At 48.5% G+C, this 26,959-nt stretch overlaps 1 protein-coding gene across 1 annotated transcript in view; it reads right to left on the reverse strand.

Moving 5' to 3' along the window:
- TBX5 (T-box transcription factor 5) overlaps nt 1-26,959 on the reverse strand; it is a 40,922-nt gene that overhangs the window by 7,825 nt on the left and 6,138 nt on the right. The window contains exons 5-7 of the mRNA XM_049788824.1: nt 25,024-25,176; nt 14,269-14,360; nt 448-671 (exon numbers count right to left, since the gene is read on the reverse strand). Of these exons, the coding sequence (XP_049644781.1) occupies nt 448-671; nt 14,269-14,360; nt 25,024-25,176 (469 nt within the window). The remainder of the gene's footprint in view (nt 1-447; nt 672-14,268; nt 14,361-25,023; nt 25,177-26,959) is intronic.

Below are 26,959 nucleotides of genomic sequence, written 5' to 3' on the forward strand. Positions count from 1 at the left end.
TCTCTGCTTCCTCCTGGGATTTCCCTCAGCACTGCCTAACTCAGCCAATGACCTCTGGGGTCTTTCTTTTTTTTTTTTTTTTGGTTTTTGGGCCACACCCGGCGATGCTCAGGGGTTACTCCTGGCTGTCTGCTCAGAAATAGCTCCTGGCAGGCACGGGGGACCCTATGGGACACCGGGATTCGACCCAACCACCTTTGGTCCTGGATCGGCTGCTTGCAAGGCAAATGCCGCTGTGCTCTCTCTCTGGGCCCTGGGGTCTTTCTTATTTGAGCACATTTCAAATATTTCTGGCAACTCACCGGCATTCCCCAACTCCATGTGTCTTAGCACAGTTCACATTTTCAAAAATAAATGTGTGCATCTGTGTGTACTTTCTGGTTCTCCTCAGGAAAAGGAGGAAGTATGGGGAGAGGCAAGTGTGGGGTGCCTGCTGCTCATGCTCACCTTTCCGCTTGGTGCAGTGGTAGATGGGTCCATGCTCCTGGGCCAGTGGGTAGGGGTTGGGGGGAGACAGGAGATCTTGGGAAGGGCCGGACACGCCGTTCTCACACTGGTACTGGGAGCCTACGTTGGTCGTGGAGAGAGCCCTGGGCTCAGTGCTGAAGGGACTGTGGTTCGAAGCCACTTTTTGTCTCACAGTGCTCCTGGGAACCACAGGGTACTCTTTGCTGAAAAAGAGAAGATGCAAGAAATGGTTCAGCAACTATCTACGCTGGACGAGCCCCCGAGAACTGTCCAGAAGTAACCCAAGAGCCTCATAACAGATGAGTGAATAAAGAGATTGTGGTACGTCTACACAATGGAATGTTATGCAGCTGTTAAAAAGAAGTAATGAGGGGCCAGAGCATGGAGCTAGGGCTTTTGCCTTGCATGCAGAAGGACCGTGGTTCAAATCCAAGCATCCCATATGGTCCCCTGAGCCTGCCAGGAGTGATTTCCGAGCATAGAGCCAGGAGTAACTTCTGAGTGCTTCCCCCAAAAGTAATGAAATTTGCTTAGACACGGATGGACCTGGAGAGTATTATGCTGAATGAAATGAACCAGTCAGAGGGAGAGAGGATCAGACATAGAATGATCACACTCATCTGTGGATATAAAATACAGAACCTCAACAACTTGATAGGAGAATGATGCCCCAAGACAATAGAAAAAAATGGGTTAGACGTGTAGTGAAGACAGAAAGAACCATTACAACAGTTATAGTGGGACTTGATCGTCTGGGACAAAAAAACAAACTGGGAATTAAAAGGGAGGAAAGTGATGGGCATGACACCCCTTCAGTAATACAGTAATAGTATTTTAAAGCACAGTGCCTAAAAGGAAAGAGACAGTCAGAGAGAGAGAGAGAGAGAGAGAGAGAGAGAGAGAGAGAGAGAGAGAGAGAGAGAGAGAGAGAGAGAGAGAGAACGAAAGCCAAGGCTTCATCACCCAATGCCCAGGGCAGAGATCTGGCAAAAGACAGCTCACACCCTCACCCTACATTCCCAGATCTCTCTGCTCCCATCAGCTAAACAGGGCTCCCCATTTCAAACACAGCATGCTTTTTGGGGAGCACACACTCTGGAACCCAACATGCTTTTCTGTCCCGCCACCCCCGGTCTGGGGTGACTGTCTCCACCACTGGCTGAGCTTTTGTCATATGCAACCAGGGTGGAGACACAGGGCTGCTGCCAAGTTTCCATGAGACCCAGTGCCTCGGGACACCCTGGGGTCTCCTGGCCAAGCTCCCCATAGGTCATGGGTATGTGTGGGGGTGTGTGTCCCATCTCTGAACCAAGCGGGGAACCCTCCCCAACAGCACCCCCCCCCTCCACTGTCCCTGGGGATGCAAGAGACCAAGAGGAATGAAATCTACTTTATAGTCCCCATTGTGTGGCTCAGGCCACACGTAATGGAAAGAGGAGGAGAGAGATCTGAGTGCTCGTAAAACATGGCAGGAGGGTCCCATCTCCCGGGTAATTCTATCACAGCCACACAGGCAAGCCAGAGGCATCAGAGCACCCCAAAGTCATCGGGGAGAGCTTGTAGCCAGAGGCTCTTCATGGGAACTTTTTTTTTTTATTTTTAATTAAAGCAAATAACTCCCTAAATATGTTGGCTAGGGAATTTACAAGAGAAGTATCAATGGGCTTGCTGGAATTCTCCACCCCAATGCTGCCAAAATTGCACAATGACCCTCAGGCCGGCTGCTTTTGATTACAGGGGGGCCCTCGCCACTGTTGCTGCACCCTGAACATCACAGCGTCGCTCTGGAAGCCTGAACTCCAGCTGCCCCTCCTGCCCCCACAGGTACGTGGCTCAGCATGGAAGAGAAAAGTGTCTCCGCATGCATGGAGGAATCATAGCCGAGGCAGAGGGAGTTGGAGCCCCTCACTGCACCTCGAGAGGGAGCAGGAGCAGGCAGTGGCTCTGCAGAGGACCATGACTTGCAGGAGGAGATAAGGTCTGTGTATGGGGAAGATGCTCCTCTTCTGCTCTCTGTCCCCCACTACTCTTTTCGTGTCCTCTCCAGCTTTCTCTGTTCCCTATCCTCCGCTGCTTCCTATGGACTCCTGCTTCTCCTTCCTCTGTTCCCCATGACCCCTCTTCCTTATCCTCCCCTGCTCCCTTTTGTGTCCTCGTCATCTCTCTGTTCCCCGTCCTCCCCTGCTCCCTATGATCTCCTGCCTCTCCTTCTTCCCCTGTGCCCCATGACCCCTCTTCCTCATCCTACCCTGCTCTCTGTGCCCCCCTTTGTGTCCTCTCTCTGTTCCCTGTCCTCCCCTGCTTCCTATGCTGCCCGGCCTCCTTCTTCCCCTTTACTCCATGATGCCTCTTCCACATCCTGCCCTGCTTTCTGTCCTTCCCCAGCTCTCTGTGCTCCCGTTTCCTATCCTTCCCTGTTCCCCATCTTCCCCTCCACCCCTCCTCCCTGTCCTCCCAGTCTTCTTCACCCTCCCCACGCTCCCAGTGCTACCCTGATCCCCTTGTTTTCGGTGCCTTCTGTCTTCTCCATCCTCTCCACCACTTCCCATCATCCCCCTCTTCTCCTGTGCTCCTGGTCCTTCCTGTTTCCTATCTCCTGCTCCAGCCACAGCACCTGCTGACAGACAAACTCCCCACTTTGATCCCGGAAAAATTTCTGTTTCAAGAGGCATAAGAGAAAGCCCAAGGGGCAGAGACACAGGCTTTGCACACAGAAAGCGCTACTTCTATCCCTGGCACTGTAGGAATCCCTTCAAACACAGCCAGGAGTGAACCCCAAACACTGAACATGGAGTAGCTCCTGGGCCTGGGCAGGGATGACCCTTCCCAAGCCAAAATGAACAAATCAATCCCTTCACCCCATTGCTGTGAATGGGGGAGCTTTAACAGAAGAACTTGTACAGGAAGAAAGGCATTGGACTTGCTTGGCTAGGAGATTGGTTCAAATACCCAGCTCCCCACATGGCCCCCTAAACACTGCCAGGGCTCACACCTCTAGAGAGCCGGGAATAACCCCTTGAGACTGCCAGGTCTAGCTTCAAAACCAAAACAATCCTAATAATGAATGACAGGATGAGAGGAATTTAAAGAAAAGGTTGTGTTTTGATGTCTGGTATCATATATGGTCCCCCAGCACTACCGGTAGTAAGCACAGTCAGTTTTAGTCCAAAAATAAAAGCAAAAAAAGAACAAAAAAGAGGAAAGGACAGAAGGAAAAACAAAAGGGAGGAAGAAGGAAGGAAGAAGCTGAGGCTCAGTGAGGTTCAGCGACCAGATCCAGGTCACACAGCTCAGACTCCATGGATGGCTGGGTCCTTCTCCACAGCTTCTATGAGTTCCTGGCCAGAGAAAAGATGCCTTCATACTAAACTCACAGTGCTCCCTGCCACCACTGAGGTGGACCACAGCCATGAACAGTGAAGTCTCGCGTCCTACGGACATTCATTCCAGGGCTCCTAGCCAGCACCTTCTGCTTGGCCTGGACACAGGGGACCCCAGAACTTCCTCTCACCTGGTTGTCTAGAGCCCCACCCCCAGTCCAGGTCCCTGCCCTTCTTCTCCTGCCCACGTGAGCAAGTATGATGAATGACACCATTGTCACAGTCCAGTCGTAAAACATTACAAGCACATATGGGAAAGCATGGCTGAGGCAGGCACTAATGCCTCCCCCTACTGCACGCTGAATTGGCCCTTTCACGGCACAGATGGCTGGAGGGTGGGGGTGCGGGGAGGGGGACGGGGGTGGGACTCCTTCCTTCACCCCTGCCAAGGCTCCCTCATTTCGAGCAGGCTTAGGCAGACTACGAAAGCAGTGCTTTTCTGGGAAAACTGGGGGAACTTAGCCCCCCTATTCTGAGGCAGCAAAGCTCTCCCCTGCCATCTGTGATGACAAGTTTTGAAAGGGCCCCCCCAGCCTGGGAGAGCTTTTACAACTTTCTAAGATGGTAGGGACATGAACACTGGAATGTGAGCTCAGAGATGACGAGCTAACAGGTGCTGGCCCCTGATAGATGAGATCCTTGTGGGTGCCCAAAAACCACCCAAACAGTGCCTGGGTGTGGGGACCCTGACTTCCAAGCCTGGAGCACCCCCAGATAAATGGGGCCACTTTAGGTTTTTGTTCGTTTTTTGAAAAAACAATTATTTTTTGGATTTTGGGCTCTGAGCTCAGAAATCACTCCTGGCAGGCTCAGAGGACCATACGGGATGCCAGGGATTAAACCCAGGTACATCCTGGATCGGCTGCATGCAAGGCAAATGCCTACCACTATGCAATTACTCTGGTCCTGAGCCACTGTAGTTTGGACCCAAGGAATCTTTTGTTAAACCCCTGTATAGGGCCAGGAGGCAGAACAGAGATTAGGTCTGCCAGGTCTTGTTCCAGGTTCCATTCTGGCACCAGATGGTACAGATCAAACACTGTATGGGAGCCCACACTCCCCATAGTCCTCAAAAAGAACCAGAAAAAAAAAAAAAAAACAACCCACAAGACAACTGATAAATAAAAATGAATCTTGGTGTCATTTGCCACCCAGACAGTCATTCTGAGTTCAGGCTCTGAGGCCCCTGCACAGCTGGACCTGACATTAGTTTCAGTCCCTACAAGGTGTACAAGGCTACAAGGTAGCCCCAGTTCCCCTGTTTGCACATGGGGCTAGGTACCTTGGCACTGGTCAGGCTGTATCATGGTGCTAGGCATGGAAAGGTTGTTCCAGAAACATGTGCCTGTGAATCAGGAGTAATTATGTCTTGAGGAACAAGCATTTTTGTTTGTTTTTTGTTTTAAGGCCACACCTGATGGTGCTCAAGAGTCACTCCTGGCAGTCTCAGGAGGTCGTATGGGATGCCAGGAATAGAACCCAGGTCAGCAGTGTACAACACATGTGTCCTACCCACTGTGTCAATGCTCTAGCCCCTAGGCACAACTTTTACTTTGCACATCTTTGGAATGGCCTATGAACCCCCAATGTTAAGTTTTTTTGTTTGTTTGTTTGGTCACACCCGGCAGCACTCAAGGGCTACTCGTGGCTCTATGCTCAGAAATTGCCCCCGGCAGGCTCGGGGGTGGAGTGGGGTGGGGGCATATGGGATGCCGGGATTTAAACCACCGTCCTTCTGCATGCAAGGCAAACACCTTACCTCCATGCTATCTCTCCAGTTAATTTTTAAAATTTATTTTTATTTTTTGGGGGGCCACACCCTGCAGTGCTCAGGGCTTACTCCTGGCTCTGCACTCAAAGATCACTCCTAGAAGCCTTAGGGGACTATATGGGAGGCCAGAGCTTGAACCCCTGGTGGGTTGCAGGCAAGGCAAGGAGCTTACATACTATACTATCGCTCTGGTCCCCCAAAGTTAAATTTTAGAGCTGGTTCTTTCCTAGGGAGCAGTCCACTCTGGCATCTGCTATTCAAAAGCAATCTGGGATTGTGGGGTTTTTTGTTTGTTTGTTTGTTTTAAGAAATTTGGAAGGCTGGAGAGGGACTGAAGAGGGTATGGCACTTACCTTGCATATGGTCAACCCAATCCAGTTATACCCTCAGCACCACACAGGGTTCCCCACACTCTGCCAGGAGTAAGCTCTGAGCAGTGCCATATGACCAAAAGCCAGAATGTTTGAAAGGTTGAAGGGTCTCATTCCAGTTTTGGAGCTGTGGGGAAAATGTGGGAGCACTGATAAAGGTGATCCCTGAACACTTGTGTCTCGGGGCCCATCTGCAGAATAGAAACAGCCAGGCCCAAGTTCAGGGATATTTGAGGAGATGGTGGGGGAGCTAATGGGAAGGAAGCTGTGAAAGCTCCAGACAATAGAACTTGATCAGAGTTTCTAACAGGAAAAACGAGAGAGAAAGAGAGAGAGAGAGAGAGAGAGAGAGAGAGAGAGAGAGAGAGACAGAGAGACAGAGAGACAGAGAGACAGAGACAGAGAGACAGAGACAGAGAGAGACAGAGAGACAGAGAGAGAGAGACAGAGAGAGACAGAGAGAGACAGAGAGACAGAGACAGAGAGAAGTTGGGGACATTGGTGGTGGGAAATGTGCCCAGGTGAAGGGTGTTGGAATTGTATGACTGAAACAATCGAGAACAACTTTGTAACTGAAAACAAAACAAACAAACAAACAACAATAATATTATGAACAATCTTGTATCCATAGTGTTTAAATAAAGTAATTTAAAACAAAACAAAACAAAACAAAATAAAAACATTGATTGGGCTGGAGGGATAGCATAGCAGGTAGAGCAGTTGCCTTGCAGAGCCAGCCTGGGTTCAATCTTTACCATCCCCATATGGTTACTGAACACTGTTGGGTGCAGAGCCAGGTGTAAGCCCTGAGCACTGCTGGGTGTGGCCCCAAAACAAAAATAACAGAAAAAAAAAGAGAGAGAGAGAGAGAGAGAGAGAGAGAGAGAGAGAGAGAGAGAGAGAGAGAGAGAGAAAGAGAAGATTGTCCCTGAACTCTTAAGAGATCAGAGAAGAACCAGGATGCCTGCTCAGGTGCTGAAGGGCCCAGTTTAAGTGAGGAACTACATATTTTTGTTCCATCACTTGAAACTTATTCTAGGGGCTGGGACTATAGCATAGCGTGTAGGGCATTTACCTGGCACACAGCAAACCCGAGTTTGATCCCCAGTACTCCATAGGGTCCTCAGGGCCTGCCAGGAGTAATTTCTGAGTGCAGAGTTGGGAGTAACTCCTGAGTGCTGCCAAGTGTGGCCCCAAAACACAAACACACACAAAAAATCATTCTAGTTTTTGGTTTGGGGGCCACACCCAGCAGTGCCCAGGGGCTATCTCCAGCTCTGTGCTTGGGATCAGTCCTGATGAAATTCCACATAGGATAAGATTGAACCTTTCATCATCACAGCATGTCCAGTCCTGAAACCACCTCCCTGGTCCCAGAAGGGACCCTGTGACCTCTGGAGGAGGGCAGAGGATTATATTCAGGCTGGGCCTCATCCTGGAAATGTTTTCAGGCAGGCAGAAACCAAGGATCTCAGGGTCCTTCAGCTCAACTAGCCTACACTTAGGTGTAGAAAAGTGATCACCCAGTGTCCCACCTTGCTGTGGGAACCCTAAAAGTGCTTTGTGGCAGGTTGCCCCACTCAAGAAACAAAAACAAGAAACGAACCAAATACAAAGCTTTTGAAGAATGAGACTCTAAGAATAAATTTGGGGGAGCTGGAATGTGGCTTGGTGGGAGAACACATGTTTGCATGGGTGAGACTACCCCCAACACTGAAGGAAGGGGAGGTGGAGGTGAAGGAGGACAGTGGAGAGGAGGAGGGGGAAGAGGTAGAGAAGGAGGAGGAAGAAAAGGAAGTGGAGAAAGAGGAGGAGAAGGATGGGCAGAGAAGGAAATAACTCACCTTCAGGTGAGGACATGACTGGAAGAAACAGCAGAGTAGGACGGAAATGTGCCTGGGGACCAGGATTCAAAGTGGGCAAGAGAATCTGGTCACCTGCACAATGTCACAAACTGTCCTTCCCTGGCCCAGGAGTCCAATGTGGAGGCAGCCAGAGAGCACATGGCATAATTCCAATTCCAAAGTTCCCTGCTCTATACAGATGTCCCCAACCCCTTGTGATGGTTGCTGTGCTAGTGGGAGATGAGAGAAGAATAATTAGTGGCTGGACACATGACAGTGCGAATGCACAACCAAGATGTGAGCAGCATTGTCACGGGCCATCCTCCACATCTCATAAAAAATGAAGGCAGGGGGCCGGGCGGTGGCGCTAAAGGTAAGGTGCCTGCCTTGCCTGCGCTAGCCTCGGACGGACAGCGGTTCGATTCCCCCGGCGTCCCATATGCTCCCCCAAGCCAGGAGCGACTTCTGAGCGCATAGCCAGGAGTAACCCCTGAGCATTACCGGGTGTGGCCCAAAAACCAAAAAAAAAAAAAAAATGAAGGCAGAAACAACCTAGATGCCCTTCAACAGAAGAATGGCTAAAAAACTGTGGTAAGTATATACAATAGAAGATTATGCAGCCGTCAGGAGAGACGAAGTCATGAGATTTTCCTATACATGGATGTACATGGAATCTATCATGCTGAGTGAAATAAGTCAGAGGGAGAGATACAGAATAGTCTCACTCATCTATGTTTTTTTTGTTTGTTTGTTTTTGTTTTTTGGCCACACCCGGCAGTGCTGAAGGGTTACTCATGGCTATCTGCTCAGAAACAGCCCCTGGCAGGCACAGGGGACCTTATGGGATGCCGGGATTCGAACCAATGACCTTGGGTTCTGGGTGGGCTGCTTGCAAGGCAAATGCCTCTGTGCTATCTCTCCAGCCCCTCATCTATGGGTTTTAAAAAAAAATTAAAGACATTATTGTAATAAAACTCAGAGACAATAGAGATGTAGGCTGGAAGGCTTGGCCCATGATATGAAGCTCACCACAAAGAATGGTGAGTGCAGTTAGAGAAATAACTACACTAACAATGATCATGACAACGTTAATGAGTGAGAGAAGTAGAATGCCTGTCTTGAAAACAGGCAGTAGGGGGGAGGAAAGAAATGGAGGGGCATTGGCAGTGGGACGGCTGCACTGGTGAAAGGGGCTGTTCATTTGTATGATGAAAACCCAACTACAAACATGTTCGTAATCATGGTGCTTAAATATAGATATTATTTTTAAAAAAAATGAGGGAAGCAGTTCCAGAGTTCAGAATTCAGTCGAAGCACCAGTTGGTGAAAGGTCCTGATCTATGAGCCACACAGAGGAAAACTACAGTGACCCGATCCAGGCTCCTGTGTCTCCCCAAGAAAACACAGGCTCCCTAAGCTCATGTGCAAGCACTCCTGTACTCATATTCATCCACATTTGAACACACTTATATATACACACACTCAGAGATTCATAAATGCTCAAATGCACACACTCATATTCACACACACTCAAACACACACGCTCATATACTCACATATACCGAACACACTAATGCACACTCATATACTCACGCATACCATTACACTCATATACATACTTGTACCCTAATATACTCAGGCACACCTGCATAGTCATCTACATGCATTCTCACACACTCATTCATGCTCATATATTCACGCACATTTATATACATTTATATATACACAGACCTTTCACATGCACACTCACTCAAATACATATACTCATGTAATCATGTATACCACACATTTACACACACACACACACACACACACACACACACACACCACTTATATTCCCACACAGAAGAAGGCAGTACAGAGATGAGGAGGCTCCCTCTCATTGTGTGGGTGTTTTTCTGGAGGGGCAGAGACAGCCACAGACTGACCAACAATATGCACCTGGGGTACCCTGAGCCCCAGGTTTTCCTGTCCAGTTTCCAGCTGGAGGACTGCAGGGGGCTCAAAATCCAAGCTGGCCAAGCTCCAGCTCAGAGTGTCTGACTCTGGGCTCCTATCCCTAATCCCTCCCATGCATAAGCAGCTGTTAACCCCCACCATCCTGAGGGGCACCAAGGTCCCACTATTACCCGGCAGAGACACAGCCGCTCACTGCCAGACCCCCCAAAAGCTTCCACAAAGCTCTTAATGGTGGACAGAATAGGTGCTGGTCCCAGGAAGCAAGAGAGGGCAACAACTCACTGCAGACAGGAAGTAGCTAGAGGCAGGGGTGGGTTCCCCATTTTGTCTCTACACCCCTCACCATGCCCCATCTCAGTCCCCAGATCCCTTTCAGCTTGTGATGGGCCAGGAAAGAGCCTCTGAGCATGCCAGGCACTGCTCCAAAAGAAGGGTGCATTTAAGGACATAGGACCCCTCACCTTGAAATCAAAGTCCTTAAAGTCCTTTCAAATAATGACAGCAATGAAAATAACTAGGTATATCAAGAGGGGTCAAAATAATAGCCCAGTAGTAGGGCATTTGCCTTTCATGTGGCTGACCTGGGACAGACCCAGGTTTGATCCTCAGCATCCCATATGGTCCCCTGAGCCTGCCCATTAGTGATCTGAGTACAGAGCCAGGAGTAACCCCTGAATGCCACCAGCTGTGCCCCCCCAAAAGGCAAAACAAAATATAAACTAGGTATATCAAGGGTCAGAAAAAATAAAACAATGGGGAGGCCACTTGCCTTGCACACAATTGACCCAGGTTCAGTCCCGGGCATCCCATATGGTCCCCTGAGCCTGCCAGGAGTGATCCCTAAGTGCAGAGCCAGGAGTAAGTCCTAAGACTTCCAGGTGTTGCCCCACCTATAAGTAGCTAGGTATTTCCCTGGGTATTCTCATCAGGAAGAACATTTGGGGATGACTCTCAAATTACTGTTTGAGGGGCCCTTGAACCACTGAACCACTCTACCAATTTTTTTTTTTTTCTTTTTGGGCCACACCGGGTGACACCTGGCTACGGGGTTACACCTGGCTATGTGTTCAGAAATGGCTCCTGGCTTGGTGGACCATATGGGACACCAGGGGATTAAACCGAGGTCCATCCTAAGTTAGCTCATGCAAGGCAGATGCCCTACTGCCACCGCTCCGGCCTCGACTCCCCCAATTTCTATGCCAGTTTGGCCACAGCTGGTCTTGCCTACTTTCTGATTAACTCCCTTTCTGGTTTTTAGTTTCCCCCCAAAAAATGACATCTAGAAGCCACCGTCCAAGGTGCCACTGTCCCTGCAGACATCATCTCCATGGCCACCAGCTTAGGATGCTGCAATGTGGCAGATACTGGGTGGCACAGAAACAGGTTTCACGTTGCTTTGGATCTGTTTAGGAGCCACAACCAGTGATGCTCAGTGATCATACCCAGGGCCTGAGCTGGGGCCTCTGGTCTTGAAGCACATGTACCGGCCTTTTGAGAAGCGCCCCAGTCCCTGAGGCTGGAGCCTCCTTAGAACTGGAAAAAATGGGGTGCTGGGGCATCTGGCCAGCTGTGAGTCTTACCAGCTGTCTTGGGGGGGGTCACAGGGTCTGAAAAGACACTTTAGGGGGTTTGGCAAGTAAGGACCCAGTGGCTAACTGGGTGGACAGAGAGGACAGAGATCTAAAATGTAGGCAGGGGGCCAGAGCGATAGCGCAGCTGTAGGGCATTTGCCTTGCATGCAGCTGATCCAGGACTCAGGACAGACTTCTGTTTCATCCCTGGCATTCCATATGATCCCCCAAGCCAGAAGCAATTTCTGAGTGCATAGCCAGGAGTAACCCCCAAGAATCACTGGGTGTGGCCCAAAAAACAAACAAACATGGGCAAAACCCAGAAGAAACTAGGGATCCCAAAGGCTGACTTAACCCCCCAATCCTACTGCCTTCCCTCCTTTGTGGTTGGGAAGAAGGGAAGAGGAAGAGGTGCCCGTCAGGACCCTCCAAACAGAGGGTCTGTGGGACTATATCCAGAGGTCTCACTACCTTGTGACCGAGACCCAGCAAAGTTCCTGAGGGCGGAACCTAGGATGGCCCTCTGTACCCCCTCCAAGACAGCTGCACTCCACAAATGGCTTTGGCCCTTGTGCCAATAGGTAAGACTTCCACACACTGGACACTAAATTCAGCTCCGATTTCTAAAGGCAGATACTGCAAGTTCCAAACTTAATTACAATTAATTATCCCAAACAATAATTCAACCCTCAGGTTCAATTCCCAGCACTACAGCACATACATAAACACAGTTATGTTCAGCCACCAATAGTAACAATAACAACATCTTTGTTTGCTTTTTTTGTTGGTTTGTTTTTTGGGCCACACCCAGAGGTGCTGGTCAGGGGTTACTCCTGGCTCTGAACTCAAAAATCGCTCCTGGCAGGCTCAGGGGACCATATGGGATGCCGGGGTTTGAACTCCGGTTCGCCCCAGGTAGGATGCATGGAAGACAAATGTTCTACCACTGTGCTATTGCTCCAGTCCCTAATAACATCTTTGTTATGGGTAGTGGAGATGGGATCTCTGGTGGGTAAAAGGGTGTGGATCTGAACATGATGTGGGCCCCTTAAAACATGGCTTTATGTGCATATGCAAGTGTGTGCCAGTTTGCATCCATGTTTACACACTAAGGCTTTATCTCTCCTGCTGAGAGACTCATCCAGCTCTGCTGTGCATATCTTTATTCTTGTTTTATTATTTTTTGAGCACTGGAAAGGCTCAAACCCAGGGCTCCCACACATACAAAGGCATATGTTCTCCCATTCTATCCATTACTTTTTTTTTTTAAAGAGCATAATGTTGGCATATGTGTTGCCTGGGTATAGGGTGCCCGACCACATGGTGCCCGCATCTCCACTCCTGAGATAGGGGCTTTCCTGCTGGGCTGTGTACTAGGGCTCTCTGTGCCTTTGAAGAAGCCCGAGCTCACTCACTCTCTCTTGCTCTTTCTCTCTCGCTCTCTCCCTCCTTCCCTCTCTATTAGTCTCTCACCCTCTTCCTCAGTACCTCCATATAAATTGTTTTGTTATTTCGGGGCCGGTGAGGTGGCACTAGAGGTAAGGTGTCTGCCTTGCAAGTGCTAGCCAAGGAAGGACCTCGGTTTGATCCCCCGGCGTCCCATAAGCCAGGGGCAATTTCTGAGCGCTTAGCCAGGAGTAACCCCTGAGCATCAAATGAGTGTTTTGTTATTTCAAAAATGAAACAATTAAAAAGAGCATAATGTGGGGGCCGGAGAGATAGCACAATGGTAGGGCATTTGCCTTGCAGGCAGCCAATCCAGGACGAATGGTGGTTCGAATCCCTGCATCCCATATGGTCTTCATACTTGCCAGGAGCGATTCTTGAGTGCAGAGCCAGGAGTAACCCCTGAGCACCACCAGGTGTGACCCCAAAACAACAACAACAATAACAAAAAGAACATAACATGATTGGGTGAGCCAGCTTCCTATATGCCTTTCACTAAAGTTTTCTAAACCCCTAAACCCAATACCAAACCCCCCAACTTCTCTGGCCTGCCTTTTCCCTAACGGGGTCGTCTGCCAAATTCACCCATCCTGTGTTTCCCAAAAAGGGTAAGAAATGCTTCCTGAGTGATCTTGATTTATTTGGTAACAAGAAACCCACCCAAGAAGGAGAACGTGGCCAAAAGGCCCAAGGTGTGTCTGGAGAAGGGCTAGTCCGTGGCGAGCTGTTCTAGAAATTTCTCGTGAAGTTGGATAGTATGATAATGATTGTCTGATCCATTGCCATCATGAGGCTTGAGTGATAAGACAGCAGGAAGGGAGCCTGCTTTGCAGGCAGCTGAACCAGGTTTGATCCCCAGCATCCCATATAGTTCCTGAGCCTCAGTGAGGACACACCCAGGAAGAACCCCTGAGCATCACTGGGTGTGGTTCACTCCCCCCAAAATAAAAGCCAGTCCTTTACCATCAAACCCCATTTTCTACCAGGGGAATATTTACACAATCCCCTCCGTTTGTCACCACAGAAGTCATAAAGAAACCCTGTCCCCTGAGCCCTGAACAACATGTGGGGGGGTTAAGATTTTCTCCCCCAACTTTCTGTTCCCTAAACCCTGATCAGAGCTTCCTTCTCAATTATTAAAAAGCAAACCTCTACAGGGAGACTTGGAGGCAGTGAGAAAAATGGGGGAGGCAGTCAAGGATCCCCATAGGGTGGGGAATAAGACTATCCAGAAGTACTTTTCTTCTGAGGGGAAATGGGGAACCCCTAGATTTCTTCTACTACTCCCCACAAGATCCATGCTCCAGGATGAATGAGGGTGAACAGACTGAAGACACTTCCCTCTCTTTTTCCTTCGGGGCTCAGAGGTGCTGGGGAAACATGCAGGTGTCCTCCAACCTATCTTCACTGGGAGGGAACCCAAGAGTGAGGAGAGCCATGGAGCATCCCACTTCTTACCTCTGCATCCTCGACATCCTGTGCAGCTCCATGTCATCGCTGCCTCGGAAGCCTTTGGCAAAGGGATTATTCTCGATCTTTAGCTGGGTGATCTGGAGAGAGAGGGAGAGGGATAGAGAGAGAGAAGGATAGAGAGAGGGAGAGGGATAGAGAGAAGGATAGAGAGAGGAGAGAGGTAGAGAGAGAAGTAGAAGAAGAAGAAGAAGAAGAAGAAGAAGAAGAAGAAGAAGAAGAAGAAGAAGAAGAAGAAGAAGAAGAAGAAGAAGAAGAAGAAGAAGAAGAAGAAGAAAAGAGGGAGAAGGAGAAGAAGGAGGAGGAGAGGAGGAGGAGAAGGAGGAGAAGGAGGAGGAGGAGGAGAAGGAGGGAGAGAGAGAGAGTGCTTATCACAGAATTACTCCAAGACTACCTCCAGACATCAGCTCCTAATATATGTCATGGAAACATGGCCTCTGGCCACCAAAATAAAATAAAATAAAATAAAAAGGAAATTAACACAATCATGTCCCTGAGAACCACCACTTCATTCTGGGGGAAGCCTCGAAAACGTTCCCCATCAGACGGTTTCTAAAAAGGGGGAAACCTGGTTTCAGTTTGTCCTTTAATTGGAGTCATGCTCTGCAGCCTTCCAGCTGGGGGGGTTTAAAATCTTAGCATTTTGTGTTTCTAACACGATCTAGATCTTGACGCCGAGTCCTCTGCCTTTCCCCCGGAAAGCTGTGTGTGTCTGCAGAGTACCCCACATCCTGCAGTTAAGTTAAGGTCCTTCTTAGATGAGGGAGTAAGAAGAGGGTGGGGAGGTCCCATCCTGTGGCTCTGGAAATCAACAACATTTGATTCTGGCTTTCAAAATCCTTCCTGGCCTCATTCCAACTTGGTTTCATAGTTTTTGCATTTGCTACTCGGGAAAACCAGGACTCTGAAATAATGATCACCAACTCTTATTGGGGGGAGGATTGGAGCCATTCCCAGTGATGCTCAGGGGTTACTACTGGCTCTGTAGTCAGGGATCAATTCTGGTGGACTTAGGGTACCATATATGGTACCAGAGATAGAACCAGGGTTAGATGCAAGGCAAACCCCATACCTGCTGTACTATCTTTCTAGCTCCATGAACACCCACATTTATAATGATTCCATCTGGACCAGCTATGGAACCGCTGCAAGCCTCTTTCACTATCTTTGTTGTTTATTTCCCCTATTTGTTTTTTTGGCCACACCCAGCAGTTGTCAGGGGTTACTCCTGGCTCTACACTCAGGAATCATTCCTGGCAGGCTCAGAGGAGCATATGGGATAAAGGTATTGAACACAAGTCAGCCTCATGCAAGGCAAATGTCCCTTCTACTGTGCTACAGCTCAAACACACCTTTTCAGTTTTGAGAAGGAATAGATAGTCTTCTGTTTGAACATTTCTGTGGCAATGCACAAGCTTCATCAGAGAACTGAGCCTGGAAGAGAGGCTCAGAACTTTCGATGCAAACCACCACACAGAATCAACTTGAGAAAGGGGGCATCCCTAAAAATTGGCTACAAGAAGCTCCAAAATAGAAGCTAAATCTCTCCCCAAGTACCATTAAGTGTGGTCATAAAAAAAAACAAAAAAATTATATTTATTATGTAATAATCTATGGTGCATATGACTTATGGCAAAACTACATATATACTACTATATATAAACTGCAAATATATAAACTCTGCATGTACAATGTCTTCACTAGTAAAAGTATATGTAAAATTTGCATTTAAAAAAATACCTTCCATGAAGCTGGAAAGATAGCACAGTGGCAGGGCATTTGCCTTGCACGTGGCTGACCTGGGACAGACCAGGGTTCGAATCCCAGCATCCCATATGGTCCCCTGAGCCTGCCAGGGGCATTTTCTGAGTGCACAGCCGGAAGTAACCCGAGCGCCACCAGGTGTGGTCCCAAAACCAAAATAAATAAATGAAATTAAAAATAAAAAATACTTTCCATGGGGACAGAGATAGGATAGGCCAGAGATAGCAGATAGGGTACATGCCTTGAGGACAACCTGAGTTTAATCTTCAGCATCCCATAGGATTCTCTGAACCCCACCTGCAATGATCCCTGAGTGTAGAGCCAAGAGTAAGTCTTTGGTCAGGAGCAATAGCACAGTAGTAGGACGTTTGCCTTGCATGTGGCCGACGAACCCAGGTTCGATTCCTGGCATCCTATATGATCCCCCTAGCCTGCCAGGGGCGATTTCTGAGTGCAGAGCCAGAAATAACCCCTGAGCACCACTGGGTGTGGCCCTAAAGCCAATCAATCAATAAGTAAATAAAGCTTAAAAAAATTTTTTAAATAAAGAGTAAGCCCTCGAGCACTGCTGTGTGTTACCCCCAAAAGCAAACAAATATATGTTCTATGTGTCAAACCAGGTTATGTTCTAGAACAAGTAACATGAGAGAGACCAGAAAGAAGACCAGAGTCAGGAAGGAAGGGCAGCTGGGACAGGCACTGGACTGTTGATAACACAGAGGGGACACAGGGCTCTGCCCATTCCTCCAAACTCAATGACGGTGACACACGGGCTGAACATGGAAGCCATTGGCTCGAGAGATGAGATGGGCACATTAACATCACTTCACCAATAACAAACGGCTCTGGGATTTGCTAGAATGAGAGGCAGAGGGGGGACACAGACAGGATTTGGGGATTCTGTGCCTTGTTTTGGTTTTGATTTAGGGGTACAGTTGAGGATTGGGCCACATCTGGCAATGCTCAGGGTTTACTTACTTCTGGTTTTACCTTTCAGAAACACTCCTGTTGGGGCTCAGGGCACCCTATAAGATGCTGGGGATCGAGCTTGGGTTAGCTGATCCAGGATTACCCCCCCCACCCCTGATCCAAGCTCTGTAACCCTGAATTAAACTTGACTGTTTACCTAAAAATTATCTGAACACATAAAAGCAATCTTTGTTTTGTTTGGTTTTGGTTTTTGATTTTTGGGCCACACCCGGTGGCTCTCAGGAATTACACCTGGCTCTTCACTCAGAAATCATCCCTGGCAGCTTTGGGGGACCATATGGGATGCCGGAAATTGAACCAGAAGTCTGTGCTGGGTTGGCCCAGTCCAAGATAAATGCTCTACCGCTGTGCTATCACTTTAGCCCCCTGATTTGTTGTTGTTGTTGTTTTGGTGGCCACACTTAGTAGTGAGCATGGGGGCTACTCCAGGCTCAGTCCTCAGGGGTGATTCCCAGTGATGTTCTGGGATCCTGCAATGCTAGGGATCACTTCTAGGGCTCTGTGTAAAGCCTTAAGCACCAGCCTTTGCACCCTCTCTTCCCCATCAAATCAATTCTTCAGACAACTGAGTGCAGGGTGTTTTGCTCCTCTCCATCCCAACCTCTCCTCTTTTATACCTTTACCCCATTTCTGCATTTTTCCCATTTTGACTGGATTCTTTGGAACGAGGAGAAAACTCTATAAAACCCTTTCAGAAAACAGTCTTTAAAACATGCACTTCTGAGTTCAGTCCTATTTTGAGCTTATTTTCCATCACCTAATGGGACTTTCATTCCCACACAGATTTTTTTTATTTTTTGCAATAAAATGCAACCCAATTAACTTCTTTTTTTTTTTAAGGCGGGAATCCCAGAACATTAAGTAAAATTGAGATCATTTATTTTTTTAATTTATTTTTTAATTTGGAGGTAACACCCAGTGGTACTCAGGGGTTACTTCTGGCTCAGCACTCAGGAATCACTCTTGGCAGTGTTCAGTAAGACCATATGGGATGCTAGGGATTGAACCTGGGTCAGCTGTATGGAAGGCAAACACCCTCCCTGCTGTACTATCTCTCAGCCCCTGTAAAATTGAGGTCATGTAAGGGACTGGAGAGATAGCACAATGGTAGAGCGTTTGCCTTGCACACAGCAGACTCAGGATGGACCTGGGTTCGATTCCTGGCATCCCATATAATTCCCCCAAGCTTGCCAGGAGTGATTTCTGAATGTAGAGCCAGGAGTAACCCCTGAGCACTGTTGGATGTGGCTTAAAAACCAAAAAATAAATAAATAAATAAATTGAGATCATTTAAATAGAGGTGGAAGAAATCTTACCTAAAATCCTGGGCTTCCTCCCCCCGATCACCCCAGTTACTAAATTCAGTTCCCCCAAGTCCTGGAGGACATCCCTAGTCGGTGTGGCATTAGGGGTAGGGACTGAAGTAATGAATCATGGCGTCATTTTCTCTGAGGAATCAGAATATAAAATGATCAGGGAAGTGTCGAGGAGGGGAGTAAGGGGTAGGGGTAGTTATTTTTATCTACAAAACCTTCTGCTCAATGAGCTGGAACACAGACTTTGCCTGCAGAAAGCCCAGATCTGATTCTCAGTACTGCATGTTCCTCTGAACATCAACAGGAACAAACATGAAGAAAGGAGCAGTCTGAGGAGCACCCAACAATCTATGCCCCAAAACATTTAAATAGATAGTACTTGCTCTGAGATAGTACAGCAGGTAGGGTGTTGGCCTTGCATGCACCTGACTCAGGTCCAAACCTCACCATGCACCATCACCCGAGTTTCCAAGAACATAACTACTTTGGAAAAGCACAACTTACTACATCCACATTTGTTTCCCTGACATAACATGAGCTGTATCCCATAAACCCTATCGAAAATACCCTATCTGAATTTCCTCACTGAGATACCTTTTGATACAGCTGATGGTGCTCATGGGGTTACTCTTAGCATTGTGCTGGGGAAGTATCACTCCCAGGATCCAACCAAGGTTGACTGCATATGAAGAAAGTGCCTTAACCCCCTGCTAGCTCTCTGGCCGCAAGTTTGACCCTTCTTACAGTGTATTCAAGAATTACATTCAATTACATTGAATGTGCATAGGTTAAGGTACTTGCCTTGCATGTAGCTGACTTGGGTTGAAAGAGTACTGCATAAGGTCTCCCAAGCCCCACCAGGAGTGATCCCTCAGTGCAGAAGCAGGAGTAAGCACTTCCAAAAAACCAATCATATCCCCAGTACCCATGTGTTCCCTGAGCCCCTCCAGGAGTGATATTATGCTCAGTCAGGAGTGACCCCTGAACACTGCAAGGTGTAACCCCCCCCCAAAAAAAAAAAACACATCAGCTTCCAGCAAGGCAAAATTGTCACACACACACACACATACACACACACACACACACACACACACACACACACACACACACACACACCTATTCTTAAAATGCTCTAGGTCTATTGAGTGTGATTTCTTGGACACTGAACTCAAAGCAAAAAGCAAAGCCTTGGAGCACTCTCAGGATTTGTGGCTGACCAGTAGCTGCCACAGCCCACAAACAGGGCAGCCAACTGCAACAAGTCATACCTCACACACCCATACCCATAACCCCAAAACCTGGACCATCTACATACAGAGATGGAGCCACGGAGATGGTAGAGGCAGTACAGCCTTAGCCTTGCATGCAGCCAAGCTGGGTTTGATCAGTGGTGCCACATATGGTCCCCCAAAGTACCATACTTCTGAGCACAGAGTCAGGAGTAACCCTCAGCACTGCTGGGGATGGGGTGGGGGGTGGCCCTCAAACCAAAAGCAAAGCAATAACAAACAAATAAACAAAAAAAAAAACAGAGGTGAGGACCTTCTATGGGCCATACTTCTTGTTCCAGAGACTAAAATTTACTGCTCCCAGGACCTAAGAAATGCCCTTGAGTAAGGTTAACTTGTAGAGTTGGCTGTTGCCAACGTCTGCTGTTAGTACTCTGTGTCCATCACACACACACACACACACACACACACACACACACACACACACACACACACACACACATACACACCACTTCTGGCCCAATCATGTGGATATTCACATTAGGCCCACAAGCTCTCTTGAAATGACTTCCATCCATCATGTACATGTTCTCCCTCCAAACCGGATATCCGGGGGAGGTGCTTGGCGTGGGGGGAGAAACAGACCTAAATGCCAGCTCCTACCAATGAGACACAAGCTATAAAAATTAATGAGAATAATTGTGGATTCTTGCTTAGGAGAGTACGCTTTTTCTTTTTCTTTCTTTTTCTTTTTTTTTAAGAAAAACAACAAAAAAACCCCCTGAGATTTCAAAGGGAGAAAAATCTTAATTATGTCTTTCTATGAGGGGTTCATTTCCTGGTCCCAACCAGAAAGCTCATACCTCATAAATACAGGCTTCTTACACAATGATTTAGGCAGGAGGAAAATGCTTTCTAGCTGCCAAGGGAGTTCTTATGGCCGGGCAGACACGCTCACACATATAGCCTTTGTCACCGGTCCTGAGAAGCCCAGTGCTTACTCTGCCACATCTAAGCACCTAACTATTTGCAGTTTCTGCCCTGGGAGCTGTGTACTAGAATATCACAGAATGCTTACCAAGCATGGGCTGCTGGGGGAAGATCCAGGTTTTTAAATCGCAAGGGTCCAAAGCCCTCAGCCAGCCAAGAGTACCTAGCTAGGCCCTGTGAGGGAGGCCAGAGTCAACCAGCCCCTGGCATTAGGGGAGGAAGATGCTTTCAGCAGCCTGGAAGCCTTTGGGACCAGGCCTCAAACAGTCTGGCCCACCTGCCATCTTTTCTTTCCCAGCTTATTTTTCCAAAGCACCCGGCTGGGGGCTTCAGGTTCTTCAATGGAGGGCAGGATCTGAGGTCACTCTGACCACTATGAGAAGCTTAGCTGCTTTTCCAGTGCTTCTCAAAGCTCAAAGCAGTCAGATTTGGAGCCCCCTAGGGCAGGTAACTGGAGTGGGGGTGCCCATGGGCAGATTCTCAGCTGAAGAGTCTGTTCGAAGGCCAGGGCCCAGCTTATTCCAGACCAGTCCCTATGTGCTCACTTTTGGGGTTTCCCCAGCTCCTCCTCAGGGTGTGGTCTCTCCTCCCCATTCCAAAGGTGGGGTTATGTCGATGTGAACTCTGCCATCATCTACCTTGAGTCCTGCCTTGGTGTGGGGTGCAAGGTCTCTCTCCCCATCGGGTAGGACAAATCATATGACTCGGCCTGGCAAGATCCACCATATGGGTCTATGTGTCTCGTGGGCAGCCCATGAGGGCAGAAATCAAAGAGGAGTGGATGTGGGGGTTCATTCCTTTGCACTAAGAATTGTGGACCTTGAGGATAGAGTGTTTCATAGTACAACTATGAGGTTTAGGGGATAGGGGGCTAGCAAGAGGCAGCCTTCATCTTTCTGTACCTCCCTTTTCTGGAGGCCTATGTGGGGAGCTAACTGAAAGGACCAGACAGACCCCTAGGACCTCTCAAACTTCGAAGGAAAACATCATTTGTGCTTGGGGTCTTTGGGTGTGCCTCCAAGGATGGACTGGCATGCACACTGTTATTAAAGCCCTGAGCCTTTGCTCCCCATAACTCCTTTGCTCAAATTCTCCTGCTCAAATTCTCTTTGCTTAAATCCTCCTTTAGGGTACTCAAACAACGCAGGTTTGATCCCTAGCACTTCAAGCCAGCCATGACTTCCTTCTTCCAATTTCAGAGCTGTGTTTTTGGGAAAAGTTGATAAAAAAAAAAAAAAAAAAAAAGCAATCAGAGGGGAGCAGAGAGATAGTACTATGGGCAAGGCACTGAGCTTGCACTGGCTGACTTGGGTTTGAGCCCTGGCACCCCATAGGGTCCCCTGAATCCTGCAAGGAATGATTCCCAGAGTGTTAGATTATGCTTTATTTTATCTCAAACAAAGATCATCCCTCATTCCTTTGTGTGTTTGTTTACAACTTGGGTTTACCTCCAAACAGAGATGGTATTACTTGTAAACCTGAGTAGGACTGGCTCAGGATAGCCTGAGCTATCTGCCCTTACTCTGTCCTTTCTGCCACACTCAGGGATAGTCTCTGGAGTCAATAAAAAAGGCAGTTCCAGCAGGTAGCTAGATGGATATACAAGGTAGAAGACTGCCAGACTAGATGTGTTTCACCCTACCCTCAGTCTTGTTTGGATTATTGTCTGCTTTAGACTCACTAGCCTGGGCTTGAAAATATGGCTCATGAGGTGATTTTACACCTGAACATCAGGTATGTTAAAAAAAAAAAACAACACAAAGAAAACAAAAACAAGTAGAAATTAGGGAGGGATAAATATATCCTACAACTGGACTTTAGACTATTGGCATACACTGAAGAGCCCAAATTGGAGGCTTGGACATTTGCAATTCTTTTTTTTTTTTTTTTTTGTGCTTTTTGGGTCACACCTGGTGACACTCAGGGCATTACTCCTGGCTCTGCACTCAGAAATCACTCCATATGGTAAGGTCCGTCCTTAGGTTTAGCACAAGCAAGGCAAACACCCTACTTGTGACACCACTCTGGCCCCGGACATTTACAATTCTTGTAAAATAGATAATTATGCTTTGAGACTAAAAGGTATGAGAGACATCTCGAGGGACACAGTGCTTGCCTTGCACACAAACAACCTGGCTTCAATTCTCAGCAACACAGATGGTTCCCCAGGACCCACAGGAGTAAACCCTAAGTACCCCTGGGTGTGATTCAACCCACCTAAATAACTATAACCCCGAGAAGAAAACATCCCCAGAACTTCCCATGCCTTGTGCACCCTAAAATCGTAAGGACAGAGAACCCAGACCTCTTCACTGGGTCCCCATTGCTCCTCATTGCTTCTTTTACTTCCTGTCTCACCTGGACTTTTGGGGGGACCTGGGAGGAGCCTAGATATTTTTACACCTGGCAAGGTAGGAAGCATCTCTAAGCTGATAGTGGAGGAGGAACTGAGCCTTAGCTCCTTGGAAATTGGGTTTTTTTTTGGGGGGGGGGGGCATCTTTTCCAACGTGACCTTCCTCACAAAGTTTAGCACAGCCAGAGCAGAAACAGGTCTTGGAGTGTCTACACTCAAATGAGCTCAAAAGAGCTTTACTGGAGCAGGAAATCTGACCCCCACATGCCCTGTCCCCTTTATGGAGCAATGGCAGGGTGGAGACTGTAGAAAACGCTGAACATGAAGAGCCTTGGGTCCCATCCCTGGCACTGGGGGGGGGGGGGCAAGCAACCCCCAAGCACCAAGCTGAGAATAGCCCCTGAACAGTGCCAAGGTGTGACACTCAGACTCCCCCTCAAAAAAAAAAACAAAACAAAACAAAACTGAAGTCACAATATTTTTTGTTTGTTTTTCTATTGTTTTGTTTGTTTGGGGGGCCACACCCAGCAACATTCAAGGGTTACTCTTGACTTTGTGCTCAGAAATTATTCCTGGAAGGCCCGGGGGAAGGGAGGTCAAATGGGATGCCAGAGTTTTGAACCCAGGCTGGTGTGTACAAGGCAAATACCCTCCTATTGTGCTATTTCTCTAACCCCAAAATCACAGCATTTGGGGCATCTTGAAGGATTGGCATACATGCTTGTCACAGGGAAGCCTGGGCCTCCCTGCATTTGGGAGTGAGCAGATTTGTGGGGGAGCCCTTTCAAGAACTGGCTTTTTAAGCAGACCAATGGCTGGGGAAGACCAATGGCTGTTTGTACCCCGTCCTTTCACTCACTTATGCCACACAGAACCCCCAGCACCACTTCCTGTGGCCTCAAATCCCTTTTTCTGTTTTGTTGGTGAGACCAGGTAGTGCTGGGGGCTCCAACCAGGGCCTCCCACATCACTGCTTAACGCCCCTGGCATTTCCCACCCTGAAGTTCAGCATCACCAACTCCAGAACCTTCTCCTCCTCCCCGTCACCCCTCCTCCCCTAAAGGATTTTAACACACCTACGTGAAGCCTGAAGTCAAATCAATTCTTACTCCTAAACTTGGTTTACCAGAAAGTGCTCCCCTAAACTGTGCTCAGGGGCCACCTGCTTTCAAGCCATTTCCAAAGCCTGTAATCTCCAGCAGCTGCCCACCCACCCTTCCTGTAACCCCCCCCCCCGCCCCCTGGTGGCACACCAGTTCCCAAACAATCTGGGCTGCCCTCCTCCTCTTAACGAGGTTAAAGGGGGGGGGGGCAGAGTCCCCGGATCAGCAGTTTCTGCTGCTGCCCTGAGGCTGCTCCATGGAGCTAAATTAGTAAAACCCAACCTCCCCGCCACCCCCCCAGCCACCCAGACCAGCAAAACCCTCTCTGAAATTCTGGGACACAGTAGTGCACTTGGAGCTGGGCCTTCCCCAGATGGAGCAGACCTGCCTGCCTGAGCCGGGGACCTTTGCTTCTGGATGTAGGGATGTGTGTGTTCAGCATGTGCATATGTGTTTATTTATGTGTACAAAAGTGTTCCTATTTGAAGGCATGCCTCGCATATATATGCAGATATGTTCACATGGGTTAGGATATGTGTACATGTGTCTTTCTGTGTGCATACCCGTGAGTATGCATTTATTTGTATGTGTTCGTTTGAGTTTGCGTGTATATGTGTGCACAGATATATCTATTTGGGTATGCAGGTGCGTGTATATTTGAGCATGTGTGTGCGTGTGGAGGCTCAAGTGTTTGTCCCCATGTAATACAAACAGCTCCAACCCTCAGGCAGTGACTGTCTCGAGACTGGGGAGGCGATGAAATCATTCTTTTCTGTTGGCTATTTTTGAGCCACACCCAGCGGTGCTCTGGTAGGTCCAAAAAAGTGCAGGGTTGGGGGTTAAACCCAGGATTTCCGTGTCCTGCGCAGGTTCCCCACCCTTGGCATCATCTCCCTGATCAGAAATAAAACTTTGGGGGGCCCTATTTCCCCGCAGAAGATGGTGCAATGCTGAGCCCAGGGAGCAAAGGACATGGCTAATTGGGGGTGGGACTCACCTTGTGGTTCTGATAGGAGGTCACGGCGATGAAGGCTGTCTCAGGGAACACGTGGGTGCAGAAGGCCGTATTTTTGGAGCCAAATCCATTATTTTCATCCGCTTTCACAATATGCAATCTGGGCTGGTATTTGTGCATGGAATTTAAAATAATCTAAAAATAATAATAAAGAAGACAGAATTGAGGAAATCAAAATCAAAACCCTTTTGGTTCCAGACAAACCCCACACTTCATCTACTCCCCCCCTCCCAAATTAGACTTCATATATAGGCTCATACAGAGAGGGAAAGAGGGCGAAATGGGGAGGGAAAAGTTGTTTTTTTTCTCCTGTTTTGAAAAAGGGCCAGAGATTTCATTAAAAAGAAACATTTCAAAAATGACAATTTCCAACGAAGGACGCCAGGCTAATATTTCAGGAATTTGCCCAAAGAATACAGGGTAGTAAATCAGAATTCTTAATAAAGTTTGCTTAATAAATTAACTCCCTCCGTTGGGCACTTCTCATCCCCTGCTGGAACCCCTGTGAGTCAGAAATTCTAGCTGGAACCTTAAGGAAGTGGGAGAAGAGACCAATAAACACATAAATACATCCCCACCCTACCCCACCCCAAAAGGGAAACAAAGACACCCCCCCAAAGGATGCCAAGAAAGAGGCTCAAATTTGCAAAATTGGATTAAACCTTTCTGCTGCGAGCCAGAGCAATAAGTGTACTAGGAAAGGCATTTATTTTCCTTGCACAGGGCTGACCAGGTTCGATCCCCAGTATCCCATATGGTTCCTCCAAGCACAGCCACGAAGTGATTTCTTAGTGCAGAGCCAAAAGTCAGCCCTGAGCATTGCCAGATGTAGCCCAAAAACCAAAACTAAAAAAAAGAAAAGAAGAAAAAAACAATAACAAAAACCCTGCCTGCAGGTGTAACCCAACTCGGCAAACCCTTTGTTTAAAAATGGGGTGTCAATGAAGAAAGAGCTTGCCGGTGAGACCCGCTCAGCCCGGCTTTTCTGGGTTCCATCCACACTTCAGACTCCAGCGGGTCCCTCCTCAGCATTTTCCCCTGCAGGGGAGAGAAACCGCCTCTCTCCCTTCCTGCCACCGCCTCCACCACTTTTGCTGCTGCCCAGGACAAGTGTGTGTGTGTGTGGGGGGGGGGGGGTATATATATGTGCTTGGGGATGCAATGTTTGGCGAAGAGGAGGGACCTGGCTTTGTGAGGCTCCTGGCTTTGCAACTCTCAGGACAAGCTGCAGAAGTAGCATAGCAGCAGGGTAGCAGAGGTACGTTCTTTTTGAGGTTTCCATTTGTGTGGGGACCCTGGACTGAGGCGCTGGGACCAACCTCAGACAGCCAGCAGAAGCAGAAAGAGGTGGGGGGGGGGGCTCAGGGCCCCAGGGAGGGGCGGCGGCAAGTCTGGCCCCAACTGGGACCTGCCACCCTGCAGAGCCCAGTTTGGCGCTAATCTTGGGACTCAGAGCGGAGCCGGCCTCCTCCTGGGCCACGGTGGCGACAAGAGAGACGCCGCAGGGCTCCAAGGCTGCCCCGCCGAGGTCCCCAGGCCGGTTTGACCATCATCCAGGCTTAGTCAAATTGCTGTGACGGCTGAGGCCAGCACAGACATCAGCGTGAGGGTGATCTGATGTCCCCTAATTTCATTAGAGCCCCACTAGAAGGGATGGGAATGGACTGGGAAGGCCAGAGGAGCTCAGAAGCTCACCTCCACTTCTCTGGGGTCACCAGAAAAGGCTCCCCATGTTTGCTGGGGTGTCCAGAACTCAACAGGCTCCCCCCCACCCTTACCGACACCACCCCCTGACCTGAGGCACCCTATGGCGTAGACAGAGAGAACAGAGAGCCTGGACACTGTCTCAGGGCTGCCCCCTCAATAAACAAGGGTCCCTCTGCCAGCGGGGCGCCAGCCGCTTACTGCTCAAAAAGGC

This window comes from Suncus etruscus, chromosome 15, assembly GCF_024139225.1.
Source record: "Suncus etruscus isolate mSunEtr1 chromosome 15, mSunEtr1.pri.cur, whole genome shotgun sequence".
NCBI classification, from domain to species: Eukaryota; Metazoa; Chordata; class Mammalia; order Eulipotyphla; family Soricidae; genus Suncus; species Suncus etruscus.